This window comes from Lissotriton vulgaris, chromosome 6, assembly GCF_964263255.1.
Source record: "Lissotriton vulgaris chromosome 6, aLisVul1.2, whole genome shotgun sequence".
Lineage (NCBI taxonomy): Eukaryota > Metazoa > Chordata > Amphibia > Caudata > Salamandridae > Lissotriton > Lissotriton vulgaris.
Window position 1 is genome coordinate 1,285,303,337 of NC_141694.1, and position 25,083 is coordinate 1,285,328,419.

Below are 25,083 nucleotides of genomic sequence, written 5' to 3' on the forward strand. Positions count from 1 at the left end.
GGGAAGCTGCCGGTTTTGCAGCCACTCTCGGTCCTTCCCCTGAAATTATGGCAGATCTCCCGATGCATGGGGCGGGGGTGTGTGTCTGTGCAGGGGGGAGGTGGGGGGCAGCGGCGTGTGTATGTGTATGTGTGTGTGTGTGTGGTGGGGGCTGCAGCGTGTGCCTGTGTAATCTGTGTTCAGGGGTTGCGCGGGCTGGCTGTGTGCGCACGGAAATAACGTGCGCGCCCACGAGGTCAAATCTCTGCCTGAAAAAGCAAGTGGCACTCTGCTGTCCACATTCCCCCAAAAGTAACAACATTAGTTGTCTCGCCCTAGACAGCAAAGCTTCGCTTTGCTTTCGTCTTGGCTCGACCTAAAAAGGCGACAGTGTGTTTCTTTGGGGCTTTTGACTACTGCAAAACAATTCCCTGCCAGTTGTGGAAATGTAGGGACTACTCGAGGGCCAGATGTAGGAAGCCAATTTGCAATCTCTGAAATTCGCAGAATTTCAACGTTGGCGATCGCAAATTAGCAGTGTGCAACGGAGCACACAAAAACCCCCTTGCAAAATAGGGAATCGCAAAATTTGCGATTCCCTAGCCTGCGATTGCATTTAAGGAATCGCAAATTGCAATTCCTTAAATGCAATGTAAGAAGCACAAAAGAAAGTGATTTGGCTTTAAGGAATCGCAAATTACCACCAACTTCAAGTTGGTGGTAATTTGCGAATTCCTTTACAAAAGCAACTTTTTGCTTTTTTAAAAGTGCCATGTGGCACACATTCATGATCTTAGGGCATGTATGTGCGCCACATGTACACACTTGCACATTTGAGGGGTGCAACTGGGTGTCCCTCTGGAACCCTTGAAATTGAGCATGCAATTTGTGAGTACCTATTGGGTACTCGCAAATTGCGTGCGCAATTCCTTTTCATTCCTATGGGCCTCTAGGCCCTTAAGAATGAATGGGAAGGTATTCCTTGATTGCGAATCGAAATTTGCAATTAAGGAATATTAAGGAATCGCAAAAAATATTGTGAATCCTACCTACATGGCATTTTGTAAGTCCTTAATAGCGATTTTTGGGGACGTGCAAAACTGCTTGTACCTAAATCTGGCCCCTAGCCTCTTTATAGTCAGTCCTTGCAGGGCAGGCAGACATGACACTGGCAGACATTGCAATGACCCGAGGGGCATCAGTTCTCCAGCTCCTCTTCGCCTGCCACAACAGCCACTAAGCCACTTTAGCGGTTTACGCCTGCCTGATAGGACACAGGATTCTATATTTCTTCCCAGATTGGTGATCCATCTTGTGCGAGAGATAGGACTTATCCAAAGGAGGAATGCCCTGGCTTTTATTTCCAACCCTGTTGTCATGCATAGTTCACTTCATCAAGATTTGGTATGGTTTGGCTTTCACACAGCCCCCTGAGGGGCTGAGAGCCCATTCAACCAGGGTCGAGGCCGCTGTGACTGCATGAGGTGCCTTTTCCTGATATTGCCGGGCAGGGATGGGAGCGTCAGTGCATACATTTACAGAGCCCAACTGCCATGACAGCCAGGTCCAGATGGATAGGCACTTCCTTCTTAGTTCTGCAGGACTTTCTGTTTTGATATCCATTCTAAAGGTGTGGAATCTGTGGTTAGAAGTATCCATCTGAAGAACAAGTTACTTCTCTTTAGTAGCCCCTTTTCTGGTGGGTACTCTTGTTTACCTGAAGCTTCCTCACTGCCCTCCAACGTTCCTGTTCTGTGGAATGGCCTTTCTTTGCCATCTGGAAAGGTCTCAAGTTAGTGATCAGTACAATGCTATCTACAGCTGTTTTTACCTGCTCATCTGAGGGTGTGAAAATGCTATAGACAAGAACCTGACATCAGATAGCAGGAGAGGCTCTTACATGCAGCTCTGCTGTTATTTCAGGGGGAGTATGGCAGGAGAGGCTCTTACATGCAGCTCTGCTGTTATTTCAGGGGGAGTATGGAATTCCTCTGGAGCCGCAGGACTCCACCCACTAGCACTCCGTATAATGGTTAAAAAATGTAAACTGAGTATCCATGAGAAAGAGCATTACCAAAGGTAAGTAACTTGTTCTTCCCTTACTAAATAACTCCCTTATCAAAGCATTCCCACAAAACTGTTTTTGATCTTCAGGTTTACCCTTCTTTTGGTGAACACACTTGAGGTGTTCCTAAATATGAAGAAACCACTAATAAAGCCTTGTACCTTTGCTGCCTTTTTCCCAGTGATACTCTGAACAGTGCTTTAGTTAACATTTTCCATAACCAAATGCATTGTAGGTTGCAGCGGCGCACATATTTTTTCATAAGCTTTATTCCGGTCTTTATTCTAACCTTTACAGATCCTGAAAATAGTTGGGTCAGAACTGGCAGCTGGGAGACTTACTTCATATTACCAATCCTAAGAAGTGACTTTTTATCAAAGGAAAGATTTCTTGAAAGAATACATTTCTGTACTGTTATTTTCGATATTACCCTATTACATTGATTAGACCTGATTATATCTATTGTCTATTTAAATCGGTAAGGCAGAATAAACAACCTTAGTTGTGTTGCTTTAGTTATAGCATTACAAGTAATGATGGTAAGATCTTCTCTGTGGTTTCAGATGGAGATGCTCATAAAATTCAAGCTAGTTGAACACATTATTCAAAATATATCCCCTTGCATCCTTGAACTAGGTGCATCATTCCCTCCACTTCCAATAGAAGCTAGATACCTCACATCTTTAAATCAATCATATAATAAAACTGACATTTTCAGTCTTTTTATACAGTGATCAGCTTCAGTGAACTTAAGATCTGAGCAAACAAAAGGAGATGATGGACGGAGCACTGAACCTTTTCAGATTCTCGCCCCAGTCACAGATCTGCGTTTAATCCATCATCGTTCTTTAGATCACTTCGCCACCCCAGTTCAGACCCAGCCATATGCAAATCAGTCTTGACCCTGTTCCTCATGGGAACAGTCCAGCCCGAACTGCTAAGCCATGTCTTCCCTGGACCTGAAACAAGCATTCTGGGACTGGTTTCAGTGTAACACCCCTCATCAGCCAGGCTAGCTTGAATCCAGTGGCAAAGTGAGCAAGGGACCCACGTCAGTACACCCTAAAGATATTTCTCATATTGGATGGTTTTCTTGTGCAAGGTCTTTGAGGGCCAGATAAGTATATTCTTGATGCCTTGTGAGAAACATGTTGGGCTCGCATGTTCTAATCCTTTTTCTCTTGCCTTTGTTATTGATGTGTGTTGCACAAGAATGTTAAACATTTTTTTAATTGTTTGCCTATGAAATGCTTATTTGTATAAATGTTGTCCCTTACAGCGGTTTTTTGAAAACTTGAATCCAATGAATGGCAGTATGGAAAAAGACTTTGAAGATTATCTTTTTCGAAAATCATTAGAAATTGAACCCAGGAATGCAAAAACACTGCCACGATTTGTACGTATTCAAGTTAATCAACCAGTTGCTTTGCATTGTACTCGCATATTTAAAGGTTTGTATGTAAAATAACCTGCCTAGTAAGAATTCTAAAAAAAGTTGATAAAAATATGATTGTAGAGCGTTGCAACCATCAGAGCTACAATTTGTTACTTTGACAGAAGCGCAAATACTGAAGAGTTACATTCAGACTTCATTGTGTTTTTTTATCCAAAGGTACCTACTCAGATTAAACCCGCATTAGGTAATTTAGCCTTGGCCCTGCTCCAGTAGTAACAGTCCAGCCTGAACTACCAGGCTAGGTTCTCTCTCAACCGCAACACAAGCACTTCAACTTTGTTGCAGTGGCACATAGTGCATCACAGTGTGGAATACAGCAATGTGATGCATTGAATGCTTGCATAAAACGGTCTCTGCCTAGAGTGGCACTGTGAAAGAGAAAAAGATAGTCAGGAATACGACCTGAAAAATTGCCAGCGATTGAGATTAGTTCAAGCATTATTTCCATCACCTTGTTGTTTTTGCAATATACACCCTAAGTATTCCCAGACGTGGGACGCCTGCTGATTGTGCCATAGGCCTAAAGCAGTAACTCGCAAGACCTAAGCAGGTCAAAACCGATCTTGGGTTGCTTGTGTTCATATTTAGAGGGAACCTGGCCGGACAGTTTGGGCTGGGCTGTTCCTATTGGAACAGGACCAAGATTGATTTTCATAAGGTTGATCTCTGTCTGGAGTGGCACAGTGGGTGAAAAATTGTGGTCTGGCATGTGGCCCAGAGAAGTTGCTAGTGGATGAGATTAATTCAGGTATTCCATCCATCACCTTGTTATTGAGCACCATGTCAGTATGAGGGAAATGAGGCATTGTTTAATGGAAATCCTGCTGATGGTTCGTAAAGTAATAGACATAACCTTGTGAAACCTCCACCTACAAGCATCAGATAAATTCTGCTTTATAGATGTGTAGGTTGCTTGAATAGAGGCTCAGTGTGTTCAGAGCAACCACCATAGCCTTTGCAGAACTATATCTTGACTTCAATTTCAGCTATCTATTTCTGTGAACTATTATTCTGAAGAGCATTAGCCCTTCCCATCTGGCTGCATAAATTATTTGGCAGGCTGGCTGATTTTTGGCTCTCTGGGAGATCTTCAAGGTTGAGAGATGGAGGAGAATATATTGAGGAAGCAGCCACAAAATCTTGTGTTGATGCAGCTTGCTACTTGCTGAATGCAGAGATCCGGACAACATGGATTTTCTGCATTTGACTTCTGTGCAGACTCGTGTAGGATTGTTGAAGCTTAAATGGGACAAGGAATTCTTTTACAGAAAGGTAATGTGTAAAATGAGTGGCGTACTGTTTTGAGCGTTCACCCAGAAACAGGTGAACTGGGAGAGCACTGAATGTAAGGCTATTACATTGTCACTGGAGTCGGCACCATTATAGTGTGCTTTTTACTGAAATACTATACCTTAAATTAAATACTCTAGGCGTTTTTGGGATTACTAATAGAGTTTGCAGTATTTGAGGACGTCACTGGGTGCTAGCACATGTAGATTTATAGATCTATTCACAATCCTGTACATACGTTTTATGATAATGAATGTGGAAGTAATTGTCTAGGAAAGTGCATTCTTACTTGCCCCATGCAAAAACCATTACAGCTATATTACTGACCAATTACTGAATAGAAAGGAATACACCAGACGTGAGAGAGGGGAGAGAGCAGATCACATGCCAAAAGGATAGAGTGGCATCAACAGCCCTCACTAAGAAAAGGATAGCATCGAGCAGGTGATGGACATATGCTATTCAACTTCACAGGAAAAGAAGGAAACCTAAGGCTGATAAAAAATTCAAACAAATGTAATATCGCATGTTAGCAGAGTGAAATAAAAAAAAGAATCTCAGAATATTTTACTTAATTTCTATATTAATATCATAGATATTTACCTACAGATAAAGCAAAAAGTACAGATATGTCAAGATTCTGACGTAAGAAAAATATATTATGTAGCAAGAGTGGCTGTCTCCTGTGTGGGCCATAAAACAGGCTCTCCATTCAGCATGTCTGCCTTGAAAGGAATACTGAGTGACTTGGAAAATGATTGTCTATCCATAGATAATGCCCATAGGATTCCATGGATTTCATACTTTAAATCTACTCTCTCCTTCTTAGGCTTGGAGCGTCTATTTGTTACCCCCCAGGGATTGTAAAAGCATCTCAGAACGGGAGCTAAAAGGCCGCTTCCTTAAGCAAAGAACAGATGCTAAACTGAAAAAAACGACACAAAGGTGTTGGTAAAATATACCTTGAAGGTCCGAAGTAACTGGATGGGACAATGTCGATTTCTCTTTTTTTTTTTACTGTGAAAACTCTAATTAGATTCCAGTTAAATTTTAGCCCGTGTATGCTGGCAAACCCTGCAGGATTCTATATAAGATTTACCCCATTGTCCCTGCCATGGTTCCCTCTGTGCAGTCAAATTTACCTAGTTTCTTTTTCTGCAAATTTTACAGGGAACCACGCAAAAGATTTATTTTCCCTATAATGCGCAGTCTCCATTTTAAACAATGTCGGGGAGCAATGTTCTTTTTACAATCCCTGCCCAATCCTATAGTTTGCCTTTCAGTGGAGGCTTTTTAGGTCTCGCAGAGAGACCTATTGCGGTCAAACCACAAAGCTAAAACCTAACCAGCGGATTTTCAGAAGTGCACGAGCTTGCCCGAGCCTTCCAGCAGCATTTCTCCTCCCCTTACCATTTGCTCCTGCCTCTGAGAGCTTCCCCGCCAACTGCTTCACACTTCACGTGCCGCCAGCAGCTCTTTAAAGGTATCCGCTCCGCCCCCTGCTGCATCAAAGGCTTTCTCACCTCTCCCTGTGCTCCCCCTCCCCCAGCCCACACACTCGTGCTCCGAGGCCTCCAGACCCCCATCTCTCCTCCCAGCTCGTTTATCCCACTTCCTGCTTCGCCACCTATTTTTCTTCTTCACTTACTCCCATCCGCGCTTCTATCCTTCCATCTTTGCCTTGTACCCACACACGGCAAACATAGTCAGGCTTGGCACACAGACCGCAGTGCCATGTGAAATCTCTACCTCTCGAGCTGGCATCCACACCTCAGCTCATTTTACCCACACCTCAGCCACCATCAGGTCCATGAAAGGGCATCTCCTGTCTTCCTTCCTTCCTCACCTCTCCAGTTCCCTTCTTTCATTCCATGATCCCTTGCTTCCACCCATCGCACTCCATTGCGAAGGCCTCACTGCTTTTCTGAAATGTACCAGCACCATCACTTGTATTGCCAGCACTCGGTGTGCGCTCCTCCAGCATGCTCTGCTGTGCTAGGGTATTGTGGTGCCACCCTTGTTCATTCACTGGCAGCTGTGTATTTTGAGACTTGAACCCGGTTCCCCAGCTTCACAGACGTCGGCTCCAGCCATTATGCCACATCCATTATCTTTGCCACCCCCCACTCCTTACGAGTGCTTCTGTTTAAACTCAGTCTCCATTTTTTTCTTTTTTTTAATTGTGCACTTTAATAGAGCACAAACTCAACCCGAAGGTATCAGAGCGCTTTACTCTGAGGAATCAGTTGCACTGCACAAGGACACATTGATTTTTATGTGCGGAGAGGTTAAGTGATTCATTTGTCCAGAATTACTGGATGTTGTCCTGCCAAGACTCATACCCAGTTTGAAGAATAGGGTCTGCCCCAGTCATGACAAAATTAAAACACCAATGTTTGTATAATCATGTTCACCTCTACAGTTTGCCTGCCCGTAACTTGAATTCAGAGCACATGTAAATGAGTTGATGGCTGCCCAAGCGTGCAGGTAGTAGCAATTATTACTTGCCCCCTCACTTAACAGCAACATGACGTCCCTCTAATGAAGGTTGTTTTATAAACAGTTGCTTACGCTTTGACACACTTATTCTGGTAACTTGCCGCTGTTTGGGAAAACCCACAGTGAAAAAGAAATTACTAGGTTTGACCTGCACGTGTGTCTTCACCTGCTGGTACATATACAATGCCATGCTTACTGTAAATTGAGCCAGTGTCCCCGAGGGCCCCTCCCCCCTCACCCACCCCAGGATGGCAGCCTGACCTGGTCCTTACATTACCACCTGGTGACGTCATGGGGATTTGCTTTCGATTTGCACAACAGGGAGACTGAAAGCTCCCAAGTGGGGGGATCACGCACCTCCTTAACATTTCCATTAATTACTGTGACACTGGGATAACACTCGAGTCTAGAAAATAGATATGCAAATCACAGCGGCGTCACTATAACTCTAGGAATGAGCGCTCTACCAAAGCCAATACATTTCACTCTAACCCTTACGCCACATCTCCTCAGCTTGTCAGCTGGGATTAATGACTGACTTGTGCACAGAAAGGATATGCTAATTTTAAGATTTGGCTTTAAAAGCCGTGCACTTCAAAGCCGCCAGCCTCCCTCCCACAGGCATCTGAAGCTTCCCCCAGCGTGGCTCTGCCTCAGGTATTTCTCCTCCCCTAATTATTCACTGCCCACGGCCAGCCGTACTTTCACTTTCACGGCCGCCAGGCCGTGTCTCGAATTTCCACTTCTTTCTTTCTTGCCATCTTTTCTCGCACCCTCTTTCTTCCTCTCAACTTCTCTTGCCTTCACCCTTTTCACTCCATGTCTTCGTTCTCCCTTTCTCTCATCTCCTTTTCTCTACCCCTTCTCTGTTCCTTCTCTGTTCCTGCTTACATCGTGCCTCTTCTGTTGTCCACTCTCATGAGCTCTCCCGTCTTCTTTTTCTTTTCCCTGTTCTCTCCTTCGCTCCCCATCACTCACTTTCTTTCCCCATTCTAGTATTACATCTTGTTTATTTACTTTTATTTGTGCTTTCAAACTCTATGCAGAGTGTATGCGTGGACTGCAAGTACGTGAACCTTATGAGCACATTTGATTGCTCTGTCTACACACGGCTGTATGCCTGTGTGCTTCTGCTTCAGTGTGCCGTCAGCCCTTCACGCTGCCCCGTACACGCTCCTGCCTTTACGCCTTCACTCTCTCTTGCCCACTCTCTGGCCACAGACCTGCCCTCTGACGTCAGCCCTTTACTCTGCCCCCAACTAGCCCCTACCGATACCCGTTCATTCACCCGTGTGAATTTCCTCTGCCACAGCCGGTACTTGGCGACAGTCCGGTTAGGCCCCTGTCCTGCCCAAGAATATATATAGCATTTTGGGGTGATGCAGATGTTACAAAAGTTCCCAGGCATTTAAAAGCTGGAATATCTAAATGCAGAACTAACCTGCGGTGTTTTTTTCACACTTCAGCTATCACGGCCTGGGTCAACACTGGGTGAAACGTGTGCCGAGTTTTTGGGTGGAACTTAACAACTGGATTTTACAATAAGTGGGATATTCAGTTTTCGCCAGCTGGGCATTTCCTTACAGTGCTCCCAGGGTGACCGCCCACTGCTCCCCGTGTCCCCTTCACCCACAAACAAGTTGCCATTTCCTGGTAAAAGACTTCTCTCAAGTCCAATTTGCATTTCACTCATGCGGCTGACTGAAAGATTTTGATCATTACAACTAGGAGGCTTATTCTCAGACCACTCTTCTTGGTTTCCTTGAGTCCTTGGTTTCTGTGATTTTTAACACCATGGCAGACTTTTAGGCTCTGTTACTTTCTAGAAAACCAATGTCAGTAATGTAGGATGTATTAATTCAGCTACATGAGCCAGCGTTAAAACTACGGTTTTTGGTAACAAACGGCAAACCGGATTGCAATTTTCAATGTTTATGGGTAAATTTAAAATTTTGAACAAATTTGCCTTCAGCCGCCTTCTTGCTGCTTTTTTTTGTATACAAATAGGTGCTGGAGCTCTTATTTGCCTTAATCTTTAAACAACATTTATTTTCTGTGGCTCTTGCTCTCTTTAACTGCTTTAAAAGTTCTGGCTTCTTTTAGTTTTATTAACCTCCCCAGTAAAAATCCCGGGATGGTGCTTATTGTGCAAATGAAGTACAATCATTGGCATTGCACCCACGTATTTACAGCATCTGCTTAATCGAATGAGCTACCTTACTAATGCTTGTATTTCATTTCCATCACTTCTTCTGCCAGCATTTGTGCCCTCCGTTGGACTAGTTTTTTGTGCTTTTCTGCCCTCTGTTAGACTCGTTTTTTGTGCCCTTCTGCCCTCTGTTAGACTCGTTTTTCCCTTGTTTTTCTGCCTTTCTGCCCTCTGTTAGACTCGTTTTTTGTGCCTTTCTGCCCTCTGCATCACCACATCATCACTCAGCGCTACCCCAGCATCACTCCGCACCACCACATTATCACTCAGCACCACCACATTATCACTCAGCACCACCACATTATCACTCAGCACCACCACAGCACCACTCTGCACCACCACAGAACCACTCTGCACCACCACACCACCAATCTGCACCACCACACCACCACTCTGCACCACCACAGCACCACTCTGCATCACCACATTATCACTCAGCACCACCACAGCACCACTCAGCACCACCACTTCACTCAGCAGCACCACACTTCGCACCACCACATTAACACTCCGCACCACCACATTAACACTCCGCACCACCACATTATCACTCCGCACCACCACATTATCACTCCGCACCACCACATTATCACTCCGCACCACCACATTATTATCACTCAGCAGCAGCACTCTGCACCACCACAGCATCTTTCAGCACCACCACAGCACCACTCAGCACCACCACTCATCGCCACCACATTATCACTCAGAACCACCACATCACTCAGCACCACCACATTATCCCTCAGCACCACTCAGCAGCACCACTCAGCACCACCACCACATCACTCTGCAGCACCACTCTGCACCACCACATTATCACTCAGCACCTCCACATTATCACTCAGCACCACCACATTATCACTCCGCACCACCACATTATCACTCCGCACCACCACATTATCACTCCGCACCACCACATTATCACTCCGCACCACCACATTATCACTCTGCACCACCACAGCACGACTCTGCACCACCACAGCACGACTCTGCACCACCACAGCACGACTCTGCACCACCACAGCACCACTCTGCACCACCACAGCACCACTCTGCACCACCACAGCACCACTCTGCACCACCACATTATCACTCAGCAGCACCACAGCACCACTCAGCACACCACTTCACTTAGCAGCACCACCACATTATCACTCCGCACCACCACATTATCACTCAGCAGCACCACTCTGCACCACCACAGCATCATTCAGCACCACCACAGCATCATTCAGCACCACCACAGCACCACTCAGCACCACCACAGCACCACTCAGCACCACCACAGCACCACTCAGCACCACCACAGCACCACTCAGCACCACCACATTATCACTCAGCACCACCACATCACTCAGCACCACCACATCACTTAGCACCACCACATCACTTAGCACCACCACATTATCCCTCAGCACCACTCAGCACCACTCAGCACCACTCAGCACCACCACAGCATCACTCGGCACCACCACAGCATCACTCTGCACCATCACAGCATCACTCTGCACCACCACAGCATCACTCTGCACCACCACAGCACCACTCAGCACCACCACAGCATCACTCAGAGCAACCACCGCATCACTCAGCGCAACTACAGCATCACTCAGCGCAACCACAGCATCACTCAGCGCAACCACAGCATCACTCAGCGCAACCACAGCATCACTCAGCGCAACCACAGCATCACTGGTTCAAATATGTTCTCTCAATGTTTCAAGCTTTATTACAAATGTCACAAAAAGATGTTAATATTTCACTTCTGTTCTTGGATTTTCTTCACAATAAAATACATTGAACATAATCTTCACAAAAGGTATTTACAAAAGTTTATGCTTTTGCCATTATAAATTATAATCACTTTTATTTAAGTATTAATTATTTAAAAAAATTAAAAGCCATGTTATTTGTAATATCAATACATCGAAGTCACGTAAATACAAACATGTTGCATTACAAATGCTATAGGTGTCACATTTGCGAAAGTTATAACTATTGGCATTGTAAGTGACAAAGCTATTAATTTAGCTATTTTCAAAAGCAACACATAAATAATAAAATAGTCATTTACAAGACCAATAGCTCAAACTTTCCTAATGCGAGACCTATTGCATTGCAAATGCTTGTTTAATTCGGTCATGGATGATCAGGCTAGACAACAAAAAGGGTCTTGACTCCTAAACTCAGCAAGGCTGAGCCAATTATAACTGAAGAAACAATACACTTGCCAGTGCTGAGAAACTTATTTTCCAAATCTAATTAAAGAAAAAAGTATGCCTGAATATAACATGGACACTTGCTTCATGAATTGCCACTTTTGATTTTAATTTTCTTTTGAAGATTATTTAAGTTTTTGGTCAATTTTTAGTTTTTTGCATGGGAATACAAAAAAGGTTCTATATACATTTATATACAAACATGAACAATGCAAATGGGTATGTACAATAAATCAAACAGACTCACAAAAAACACTCTTGACCATCCATTCATACTACTCATCATACATACTGGTCCCGGTGTCAAAGAACCTATATACACAAAGCCAGAAATGTCTCCAGCTTTTTTAGTTGTTTTTTTGGAATTGTTTGTGGAATTCAAAGAAAAGCAAACAGTCTTTCTGTAGATTGCGGTGATAATTAGATTTCAATATAAATTCAAAGGGATGACCCGGGACCGGGTCGGTCGACGCGTTTCAAACCCTGCTATTGCCAGCATTCATTTTTCAGCGTTTCAACGCGGGAAACATAACGACAGAGTCCGATTAATTGGGGACCCTTTCCTTTGTAAACACGTGCAACCGCAAAGGTAGGCGCTGAATGAGTGACGAGAGGACGGATAACTGTGACAACTGTGTTGGCAGTACCTAAAACTTAGCGCACATGTTTTTTCTTGTGTTCTAGCACCTCCCTCTCCCCTTCATTTGGAATACAATTGCTATGGTTTAACGGTTGGAGCCATGACCCAGGAATAGAGGTAGGCTGAGGGAAGCTAGATAGTGAACAAGGCTCTTCTCTTATTTATAAGCATAAGATTTATAAGTGTTTTTCCTTTCTTTTTAGTTACATTTGGTCCTGAGGAGAACCCTGGCAATAGCAGGGTTTGAAACGCGTCGACCGACCCGGTCCCGGGTCATCCCTTTGAATTTATATTGAAATCTAATTATCTAAATTGACCAAAAACTTAAATAATCTTCAAAAGAAAATTAAAATCAAAAGTGGCAATTCATAAAGCAAGTGTCCATGTTATATTCATGCATACTTTTTTCTTTAATTAGATTTGGAAAATAAGTTTCTCAGCACTGGCAAGTGTATTGTTTCTTCATGGATGATCAGGCGGCAGCACAACACTAGCGAATTAATCTTGAACAGTTTTTAGTGACTGTTTTTCTCATCTGTGATTGTTATAACTCTGTTTTTATTATTTTTATATTGACATGTATATAATCCCTGATTTTGCACTGATTGATTGAGGTTCTTAAACTGTTTTTTATCTTAACTTTTATGATCTTACACAATAAGCATCTAATAATGTAATTGACTGACAGACTGACTTGTAAAATCAAATATTTTGATGGGAAATATAACGTGCAAGTTCAACATGCAATCCGAAGTACAGCAGACATTTATGAACCATTATTACAAGTAATCACTGAAACTTGCAGGTAAACCTAGTTTTATAGCCATTTGGGTTCCACTTAGAACCCCATCTGAAAGCACTAAAAGGGTCCACCCTTACGTAGACCATCAGTTACGATAGTCTTAGTATGTACTTCACTCTTTTATGTTTGAAAGCTTTATTAATATACTAAAATAAACAAGGACAAAAGGAACTGTATGCAGAATATACAAAAGCAAGAAGATTATAACATGCTTATGTATTGATTCTTGGCATTAGGAATGTACTTCACTCTTAATTATCACTTCTCCAGAATTGTATCTTTCATTTTTTCACACGCTTAAACCTTTAACCGGTTGTCGAGCTGGGAGTCCAAGTTTAATGTTTTATTAGCAGTAACAAGAAACTGCTTAAGAAAACTCCATAAAGGAATTCATTCTTTTGCAGCAGACTCACATTCTTAGAAAAGACTCAAACTTCAACCATTGAGGGGAGAGTGCACTAAGTTCCACGGTCCCCAGCAGCCACCATACTTGAGATTTCTACTCCATGGCATGTGGAAGGGAGTCTTCTCATATATTTCTGTCATCAGTTGTTTATAAATTTTTTCATTCAAACTGCCCTTTACCACCTCCTCCTGTGGCATCAAGTCTATAAGGGGCTATCTATTCTGATGGATGCATCTTGCTGTAGTTTTCTCGCTTAATGAATCCTCTCAGGTCCTTACTGGATCCAGAAATTCTAAATTGCTCTCCAGAACCAGCAGATGGCGCCTTGGCTCCATCTCCACTCCTTCTCCAGACATCACAGAGCCTTATAAACACTACCTGGTGTCCCAAGGTAGGGTTTCAATGCAGAACTGGAGAGCTCTCCTTGGATTTGCTGGATTTGCATAGGAAGTTATTTGGCTTTAGGCACCCAGTTTTCGCTACATTGTATTAGAGGATTCCTGCTTGACCTCGTCTGGTCTTCACTTTTGTCTGGTGAGGTTGCCCTTGAGGAGGTAAAGCACAGGTCAAGATGTCCCATCGTTTCACTCCAGGTTCTGCTTTTTGGGTGATTCTGGCCTATCTCTGGAGATTGTTTCACCTCTAGTTGCACACTGTTAGGTGGTATCATGTGGCTCCTCGCCAATGTTGTTCCTCTCCAGAAGTGACAAGCGGAGGCTCATATAAGCACCACCTATTCACACTGACGTCATGCTTACTTTCTGTGCCTTCTGACGTGGATCCCCATCTATTCGTTGGTCTTCAAGACCATTCATTCGCCAACATTTTCCAATGTGCAAGGGTTACTGGTACACACCCTCACAAATTGTGTATGTGGTGCCACGTGTTTGAGCACTACTCTAGGACCTGTGCTGACTGCACCCAGATAAATCTGAAGGTCACACAGGACTGCAAGACTTTCTGTGATGTCAGTGAATGCCAGCTGTCTGCTAGGATGCTACTACCATGCCCTTTTGAACACTGTGACACAAGTTATACCAGCAGTTCCGGATGACCTCCCAGCGTTCCTTACTCAGGCTATCTAAGAGGGACCCGATGCACCAAAATTCTTAATTCGTTCTGGCTTGGACACAACAAACTGTTTAGATTGAGCAATAGGTACCAATGTGGCACTTCAGCACCATGCATGGAGGAGGTCTAAGGGCTTCCCTGACGATGTGCTAGCATCTCTAATGGACATGCTTTTAAGGCCTCGCCTTTTTTTGCGAAAAGGCAAATTCAGCCCTAGAGCTTTTTAAAGAGCGCAAGTCCACATCACTTTTATTGAATCTCTGTCTCCAACAGATTATGCCCCTAGCAATTTCGACCCAAACTTGGCTATGGTAGAGGTTTTCAGTCTGGCCAACGACGGAGACTTCCGCCAACACAGCACACCTTTCTGCCTTTCTGTGTCCGAGGTCGGAAGATCTATGACAAGGGCATCCGTAATAACATGCAGCTCAGCCCCTGCCCTTCCAACATTCGAAGCCACAAAACCACATTAGAATGCCCCTGCTGAGGCAGAATCTGATCTTTCCACAAACTGTGGCAAGCCATGACTTCAGATGAGTAATTCCTCCAAGTTGTGCATTGGGGATACGCCCTTCCTATTTCTCTCCACCCCGCCACACCTTCAACCACTGTCAGGGCAACTGGTGGCGGACAAACTGTCCGTCTAACAGGAGAACGTCCAGGCCTTTTTTGCCAAAATGCCCATAGAGAAGGTAAGCATTTGAAGTATTTATTTAATGATTTTTATATAGCGCTGACTAGACCCGGAGGTATCAGAGCTCTTTACATAAGGAAACAGCAAGTTGTAAGTTACAAAATTTCACATAAGTTACAGAATGATCACATAGTCAAGATAAGCGTTACTAGCAAGCACAAAAATCAAACCCAAAAAAATATCAAGAGAGCTGGAAGTCGACAGGGAGAGACTGCAGTGGAGAAAACTACGAGTCAAATGTCCGAAGGGTAGGTGACGGCCATAGCGGTGAGCCAGAGCCAGTCTCCCCTATAGCTGTTGGTGCAGCTCCACCGGGAATCGCCCATGAAGTATGAACAAACAAGTTACTTACCTTCGGTAATGCCCTTTCTGGTAGAAACAGTATCTGCTTATGGATTCCTTTTGAATTACCCCAATGCTCAGCATTCCGCAGAAACATTTCTCCTCAGCTCTCCGACAAGGACGTCACAACGGAACGGTTCCACATGTGACTCCGCATGATGTCATCGGAGCCATATGAAGACCTCGTTGGCGCGCTGTCCTCAGTTCCACCCATTTCGTACCGTGCCTTCGAGGCGAATGGGAGAACCGGCAACATTTATTACATGTATACCCAGCATACAAACACAACCAAACCTGGAAATTCTTCATTGTAGACATTTCCCAGTGCCAAGTATCAGGATTTCAACAACTAATCACATGAGAGATACATTAATTATTTTTCCGTATAAGCAGACAGGCAACAGGAAGGGGGGTGGGTCAGTTAGGAATCCACAGACAGATACTGTAGCAACCAGAGAAAGCGTTACCAAAGGTAAGTAACTTGTTCTTCTGATGGATACATCTGCCTGTGGATTCCTCACCTTTTGAATTCCCTAGCAGTCCCACTCCCAGATGAGGATGCCTACCTACATACACCAAAAAGTCCTGCAGCACAGAAAAGCAAAATGGCCGTCCCTCCTCACCTCCGATCCAAGCAATAGTGCTTCGCAAGAGTGTGGAGGGAGGCCCAAGTTGCCACTTTGCAGATGTCTACCACAGGGACACCTCTAGCCAAAGCCGAAGAAGAAGACTTAGCTCTGGTAGAATGAGGGCCAATACCTACAGGAGGTTCCTTTTTGGCCAAGGAGTAGCACATCTTGATACACAGGATGATCTACCTGGACAGTGTTCTTTTGTGGACAGCCTTGCTCTTCATATTGCCCACACAACCAATGAAGAGTTGATCGTCCAACCCGAAGTCCTTTGCTCTGCCCAAGTAGAAGCTGACCGCCCTCTTGTGGTCCAGGCGATTAAGTCTCTCCTCCTCCTTGGGAGGGGTAGAGTAGAACATAGGTAAGGTGATGACTCCCCTAAGTGGAATGGCGTTACCACCTTAGGAAAGCAGCTCTGGTCCGAAGACCCATCTTATTGACATGGAAATACATAAAGGGAGGCAGTTAACTTACCCTCCTAGAGGAAGTGATTGTAACTAAAAATGTAGTTTTAAACACTAGAAACCTTAGCGTATAACTATGCAATAGTTCAAAGGGTGAACCTATCAAGAATGTGAGAATCAAATTTAAATCCCACTGAGGCATGATAAAAGGATTGGGAGGAAACCTATTAGTGAGGCCCTTAATGAATCTCATAACTAAGGGAGATTTAAACAATGAGGGTTGGTCTGGTAAACAGAAAAGCAGTCAAGAAGCCCTTAACAACAGCAACTGCACAACCATGTTGTGCTAGGGCAGTGGTTCCCAAACTTTTTTGACCCGTGGCTCCCTTGACCTAATTGGCAGTTGGCTGTGGCTCCCCACCATTTTTTTACCCGCGCGCCGGGGTGCCGCGGCGCACCCTTTGGGAACCACTGGTCTACATGAAGAATCAAGCCTAGACGTGATGAAGGATTCAGAGAGTAGCCATCACTGTCATAAAACGTTATTTGCAATCACAAAGATCTTATAAAGTACATCTCAATGCATAAAGCACTCCCACTAAAAGTAACCAGGCTAGAGAAAGGCTCAAGGAGCTCTGTGGCGTTACAAGAAGTTTACGTGAGGTGGGCTCTGATCATGGGCATCCGCAGAAATGTTTTGGGGGGGGCACATTTTTAACTTCATCACCATTCCCCTTGCACCTTTCTCCCCTCTGCCTTGCACCTTTCTCCCCTCTGCCTTGCACCCTTCTCCCCTCTGCCTTGCACCCTTCTCCCCTCTGCCTTGCACCCTTCTCCCCTCTGCCTTGCACCCTTCTCCCCTCTGCCTTGCACCCTTCTCCCCTCTGCCTTGCACCATTCCCCCCACTGCCTTGCACCCTTCTTTTCTCTGCCTTGCACCCTTCTTTTCTCTGCCTTGCACCCTTCTCCTCTCTGCCTTGCACCCTTCTCACCTCTGCCTTGCACCCTTCTCACCTCTGCCTTGCACCCTTCTCCCCTCTGCCTTGCACCCTTCTCCCCTCTGCCTTGCACCCTTCTCCCCTCTGCCTTGCACCCTTCTCCCCTCTGCCTTGCACCCTTCTCCTCTCTGCCTTGCACCCTTCTGCCCTCTGCCTTGCACCCTTCTCCCCTCTGCCTTGCACCCTTCTCCCCTCTGCCTTGCACCTTTCTCCTCTCTACCATGCACCCTTCTCCTCTCTACTATGCACCCTTCTCTACCTTGCACCCTTCTCCCCTCTTCCTTGCACCCTTCTCCTCTCTACCATGCACCCTTCTCCTCTCTACCATGCACCCTTCTCCTCTCTACCATGCACCCTTCTGCTCTCTGCCTTGCACCCTTTTCCCCTCTGCCTTGCACCCTTCTCCTCTCTGCCTTGCACCCTTCTCCCCTCTGCCTTGCACCCTTCTCCTCTCTACCTTGCACCCTTCTCTACCTTGCACCCTTCTCCCCCTCCCCGTTGCACCCTTCTCCCTCTGCCGTGCACCCTTCTCGCCTCCTCCATGCACCCTTCTCTACCTTGCACCCTTCTCTCCTCTGCCTTGCACTCTTCTCCTCTCTGCCTTGCACCCTTCTCCTCTCTGCCTTGCACCCTTCGCCTCTCTACCATGCACCCTTCGCCTCTCTACCATGCACCCTTCTCCTCTCTGCCGTGCACTCTTCTCCCCTCCTCCTTGCACCCTTCTCTACCTTGCACCCTTCTCTACCTTGCACCCTTCTCCCCTCTGCCTTGCCCCCTTCTCCTCTCTGCCTTGCACCCTTCTCCTCTCTACCATGCACCCTTCTCCTCTCTACCATGCACCCTTCTCCTCTCTGCCTTGCACCCTTTTCCCCTCTGCCTTGCACCCTTCTCGGCCACCCCCTTGCACCCTTCCCACCCAATGGAGGGGGCTGCCACCTGGAACAATGGCACCATTTCAAAAGCATGATGGTCTCCCCATGCCTAAAAATGAATGTGTCCGTCTGCAACGCGACTGGTGCTAATGTAAAGCGCTCTGATGCCTTCGGGTGGAGTTTGCGCCATATAAAACTGCAAAAGAATACTTGGTAGGGGGCCTTGTGCTGCTTTTGGGGAGCATTGAATCAGATGACGTAGTAAACGCCCGTAACCCTGCCCCCACCCACCCAACGCTCTCCACCAGAACCCTGACCCTGCACCCACCCACCCAAAGCTCCCCACCAGGCCTCTCACCCTGCACCCACCCACCCAACGCTCTCCACCAGGCCCCTGACCCTGCACCCAGCCACCCAATGCTCTCCACCAGGACCTGACCCTGCACCCACCCACTCAACGCTCTCCACCAGGCCCCCGACCATGCACCCACCCAACGCTCTCGACCAGGCCCCTCACCCTGCACCCACCCACCCAATGCTCTCCACCAGGACCTGACCCTGCACCCACCCACCTAACGCTCTCCACCAGGCCCCTGACCCTGCACCCACCCACCCAAAGCTCTCCGCCAGGACCTGACCCTGCACCCACCCACTCAACGCTCTCCACCAGGCCCCTGACCATGCACCCACCCATCGCTCTCCACCAGGCCCCTCACCCTGCACCCACAGTACCAAAAGCTACTAAGTAACCATAGTGCAGCGACTCTGTCAGACTCTATTGGGTATAATATGACTTTGTGGGGTCCTCCCCAGAGTGATGCAAATAAGCAACATAACATTATAGGACAACCTAAATCAACAAAGAAAAAACAAAGTCCGGTTCCACTCAGATTCTAAGTTATTTTCTAAAGGCATATGTTTCTCTTACTTGGCATCTATCTAGGTTTTGGTTTTTTAAAGAACCTATGATTCTCTCTCCAACCCCTAGGTCTCTGTCACTCTGTTACTCTCACTCCCATCTACTCATATGGTGGACTTTGCACAGAAGCCGGATGGAAAACAATGTCCTGCCATCTACATAGCACTTAACCCTAATATCCATCTACCCTGCACTGCACTTTTCAGGTCTTTCACCTTTCCTTATTCATTTATGTCAAACTTTTTTCTCTCTCCCCTTGTGCCCTACTTTTCCCTCATCAATCTTTCCTTTTCACTCGAGTCGGGAGAGGCGATCGACGCAATAATAAAGAAGAGCAGAGGTGCGGTGCAGTACAACAGAGAACCACACCTTTGCTAACAAGCAAGAGTAGAACAGGGAGGGACAGAGACGGCATGTGATGGAGAGGGCAGAGGACAGGGTGTGATGGAGAGGGACAGAGGACAGGGTGTGATGGAGAGGGACAGAGACGGTGTGTGGTCTCCCCAAGGTAATGCAATCCTGCCGTGCGCCGCTCTAGGCTTCTGTAACTGCAGTATGGCCCATTGTCATTCTGTTTGAGATAATCGCCACAGACAGAATGACAATGGGGCTAATTGACAGACTGCAGGTCTGGGAGGAGCTGTTGAAGCCTCTTCAGCACTTCAAAGAAATGTGAGATGGCCTCCAACAGCGAGTGCTGCTGACGGCATTTCTCCCCAGTATGTAGCGCTGCCCTGCACTTTCCCACATCGTGCCGCGGCGCCCCTGACTCCTCATAACGGCGCACCAGGGCGCTGCGGCGCACAGTTTGGGAATCACTGTGCTAGGGAATGGGAGAAGCTTAGAAAATCAGATAAATGGACCTCTTAAGAATCCGTCGATCTCTCTCCACACTACTTAACAAACTTGGCCACCTACCAAAGTATTCATATTTGGTGGACAGTCTTCTGGTTGATAATATAACGTCCACCACATCTGGTGGGAGAGAGAAGGAACTCTGGTTGCCCCGTTTAATGTCAAGGTGCAAGCTCTGGAGTGAGAGGTGTAGAACCTGCCCCTGTGACTGCTAGAGGAGAACTGCCCTGAGAGGGAGGGAAGGGAGACGGAGCGGAGAGTGCAATGAGAGGCAAATGGAGGTCTGTGTAACATACCATTCGCTGCCAAGCTGGAATGATCACTATGGCTTTGGTCTGTCTCTGCGAATCATCCTCAGAACTCAAGGAATCAAGGGTATGGGGGAAACGCGTAAAGATGCTGCAAACCCCATTCTAACTAAAGCATCCCCCAACGTTCCTTACGTTGGATTGACTGCAAAATGACAGGCAGTGTGCGATCTCATGAGCGGTAAACTGATCCAACTGAGGAAACTCCCACATCCTGAAATTGTGAACGACCATCTCCGGATGGAGATGCCACTTGTGATCGTCATCTTACGAATACTGTTGACAGAAACTGTCCGCACGCATGTTCAGTTCACCAGCCAGATTATTTACGATTACGTGAATCTGATGGTCCGAAGCCCAGGACCAGAGTCACAGAGCCTCTCTGCAGAGAAGATATGCCCTTACTGCCTGTTGGTATACCACGTTCTTTTCCAGGAGAACCTCATCAATAGTCATAAGCACTGAATATTCCCGCCCATGTGTGGGGACCCCTGGAATAATAAAAATTATATATGAAAAACATGTATGTACAGCTGGACTGGACCGAAACGCTTAGGGCATGGCAAAACTCTAATAAATACATCCTAAATTCCTGAAAACGAGTGCATTTGTTTTGTTGCTGAAAGGCAAAACCTGTCTTTATATATATATATATTGGTCAGTGAGCAAGGGCACGGACGTGCCCGAAACGCGTCTGATGGCAGCTTTTACCCACATGCTGCACAATAAAATTTAGCAGTTGGAAAACTTACCTCGCCTTTGAGTGCTAATTGTGCTGTCTGCGTGCCTTTCTGTGCGGCAAGCACATCGAAGACGGGCTGAATTCGCATATATATATATATATATATATATATATATATATATATATATATATACATATATATATATATATATATATTACCTACTGGCGGTCGCCAGTAAGTAGTTATAGTTAGGACTTTTTTCAATGCAAAATCTCAACATTCTATTGTGAATAACTTTGGCGCCGGTTGAGGAATCTGCCTGAAAATGTCCTCAAATTTGCCTCGCGGCGCTCCGGTCCTTCCCTGAAAGTTTGGGGGGGATTTGTCAAGCGGGGGCCGAGATAAAAGGGGGGTCCCAAAACGTGTTTTCCCCATGTTAATTTCCATAGGGCGGTCGAACTCACTTTTAGCCCGAACGGCTGAATGGATTTCCACCAAACTTGGCAAAATTGTAGGGACTGGTAGCCCGATGTGCCTTTGCTAGGTCTCAAGAAATGTGCTCCAGAGGATTTTGAGTAATTTAGGTTCAAAAAAATATATATATTTATAGGCGTGTCCCGGTACGCGCACAGGGGAGCGCACCGGGCGCGCTACGCGACTTGCGCGCGGAAAGCTGATTGGCTCTCGGGTGTCTGTAACCATTCAAAACAGTCCGGAGCGGCCGCAGTCTTGTGTCTCGGTAAGATCGAAACACAAGAGGTGGCAAAAACAAAGGGGGAAATGACCATAAGGGGGCAGAGTAGACCCCCCCCCCCCCGACCCCCTAGGTTTGATGTGGGGGCAATAAAAGGGCCCCGCGGGGAAAAAAAATATTTTTCGATTTGCGCGGGAGGAGCGCCCAGTACGCGCACCGGGGTGCGGACCGGGGAGCGTAGCATGGGGAAAACCCAGTTTATTCACTGAGTAATCTCTACGACCCTTTCTTGCGTCAATACACCCCTTTTGCATACATTACACCTGACGTAGGTATAATGTGGCGCAGGGGTTTACAAAGTGACGCATCTACCTAGATGCGTCACTTTGTAAATATGACTCAATAAGGTGCATTTTTTACAGCACTGGTGCGTCACAAAAAGTGACGTACCGGTGGCGTAAAAGTGACGCATGGCCTTATAAATGAGGCCTTCAGTCTTCTACTCATGCGTCATATTAAATATATGACGTATTATGTCGCAAGTACTTACAGATACGTCAGTATTTCAGACGTATCTGTAAGCGCAAAAGTGATGCATTGCTGGAGTGCGTTACAAAAATGATGCAACTCCAGCAATGCATCTTTTCTTACCCTTCCACACCCCTGTTCCTTTTCTACATTTTCTTTGAATATCCACATTCCCCATGTTCACTCTCCTTCTCCTTACTTTCCTACCCAACACTCACCTTCTTTCAGTCCCCCTACTTCACTTCTTTTCCCCTCTCATACTTTTCTGTTCTTTCTTACTCATTTTCCTTTCCTTTATCAATGCACTCCACTTCACTTACTCTTTTTCATTTTTTTAAGAATATAGCTCTTTGATGAGAATTGGAGGTAGTGCTGAAAAGAACTTTTTTTTCTTCTTTTTTCTTTTTTTAGAACAAAAACAAAAACCGGGAATGGAAACTGCTCAACAGGAGCCAAAAAAATAATAATAATTAGGGCTGGGAACGGCAGCGATGGTTCTCCAATGATCGAATCATGAGTAGAACACTTTGCTCCCCATAGCAAAGTAGCTGATCACAGTATCTGCATTTAAGGACACCTTTGTTAAATGCAGGCTGAATGTTCGGAACCAGCTCTTGTGATCTCCCGCTCACCGATGTTGTTGATCCTCCGGTGGATGTAGAGGCCCCATCACTGGGAACCTCTTGTGCCAGAGCCCTGACACTTTCCCGGGCAAAATTCTGGGGGTGCTTCCTCTCCACATTGCGAATCATTGTGGAGTTCCCAAAAGAATATTTTTTAGTGGGGTCACCCCGTGACAGGACTGTGTGACAGATCCTGCACTCCATTTTTGGAGCATTTACCTTCTTTTGGTCTTCTGGTATGGAAAAAAAATTCCAGATGAAATGTTCTTTCACCTTCGGCTGAGGAGGCTCTTCATCAAGGAATTCATTGGAGTCATCTTCACTGCTGGATGGTCTGGCAGCCATGATAATCCAACATATCCAAACAAAGAACCAAGAGCAAAAAGGCAGGTCTTTCAGTCACAAAAGTGAAAGAAGAAGTGAAGGAAATGGGTGGGGATTTCATTCTTTGTAAAAAAAAAACTGTTAGCAACCAATGAAAAGTGTTATTTTAAGGTCACATGACTTGACACGCTTACGCTGCGTGCACCGAAGCGCTTCCGGGGGCGCTCACGCGGCGCGAACGTAGGCGCTTCCGGGGGCGCATACGCGGCGCGAACGAAGGCGCTTCCGGGGACGCTTACGCGGCGCGCCTAAGTGACGTTTTGATAGTTTCACGGAAATGCAAAATCATTTTCATTTCCTTATTCAAAAAAACTGCTTTTATATGTATGGTACTAAATGTCTTGCGTTATTTACTTTTCATTTATATTTTTTTTCACGAATGCAAGTAGCGCTCTGGGTGCGCTTTCTGGAGAGCTTACCGGTGCGCGCACCCATAGCACCCCAGGAAAAAATGATAAAAAAAATATATACTATAAAAAATAAAAAAATAATAATTAATACTTACACAAAACCGCAAATTTATAAAAAAATCTTAGGTTAGAAACTCGATATAGAAAGGAATTAGCTTTTAAAAAACCTTTGAAATTCACTGAAAAAACCATAGGTTTCACACCAGTTATAGTTAGGAATTAGCATTTAAAAAACCTATTACATTCACTGAAAAAACCATAGGTTTCACACCAGTTATAGTTAGCTGGAAATTTTACTGACATAAAACAATTGAAATTCCCACGTTATAGTTAGTTGGACTCACTATAACTTGCGTGCCTGCAATGCACTGCTGATGACGTCACATATTACATCACAGATGTCATGAGTGATGTCACTGAGCATGTCATGAGTGATGTAATATATGCTGCCTTAGCTGTGGGTTTGCAGCAGCAGGCTGCAAGCCAGGCAGCGGGTGATCAGTGTGGATCACATTGATTCTACTGGGAAAAGGGTCTCCTGTATAGTGAGCCTAAAGTTGCTGAGCCTGGGACAGCCTGTGTGCTGGTGATACCCCATTGCTTCAGAGCCTTCCTACTGGGGCTGGCTCATGATGTGCCTTTAGCAGGACATTTGGGGCTGGACAAGATCTTTGAGAGGCTTGTCACCCACTTTTATTGGCCCCAAATGCAAAAGAGTTTAGACACTCATTGCAGGACCTGTCAGACTTGCCAGGCAAGTGGAAAGAGTGGGAGGAAGCAAAAGTCTCCTCTCCAGCCATTCCCTGTGGTCAGCACCCCCTTTGAACGGGTGAGTATTGACATTGTGGGGCCACTGGACCCCAAGATGGCCATGGGCAGCAGGTTCATCCTGGTCTTGGTGGACCATGCCACCCGGTACCCGGAAGCCATCCCTCTCAGGACAGTGACGGCCCCCGTGGTGGGACGGGCAATGATGGGAATTTTCTCCCCTGTTGGGTTCCCTAGAGAGGTGGTATCTGACCGAGGTACAAACTTCATTTCCAAGTATATGAAGTCCCTGTGGCAGGAGTGCGGTGTAACCTACAGGTTCACCACTCC

General features: G+C 45.8%; 1 protein-coding gene across 1 annotated transcript in view; it reads left to right on the plus strand.

The window, feature by feature from the left end:
• SOS1 (SOS Ras/Rac guanine nucleotide exchange factor 1) overlaps window positions 1-25,083 on the plus strand; it is an 897,181-nt gene that overhangs the window by 795,701 nt on the left and 76,397 nt on the right. The window contains exon 19 of the mRNA XM_086927418.1: window positions 3,324-3,440. Coding sequence (XP_086783544.1) covers window positions 3,324-3,440 — 117 coding nt within the window. The remainder of the gene's footprint in view (window positions 1-3,323; window positions 3,441-25,083) is intronic.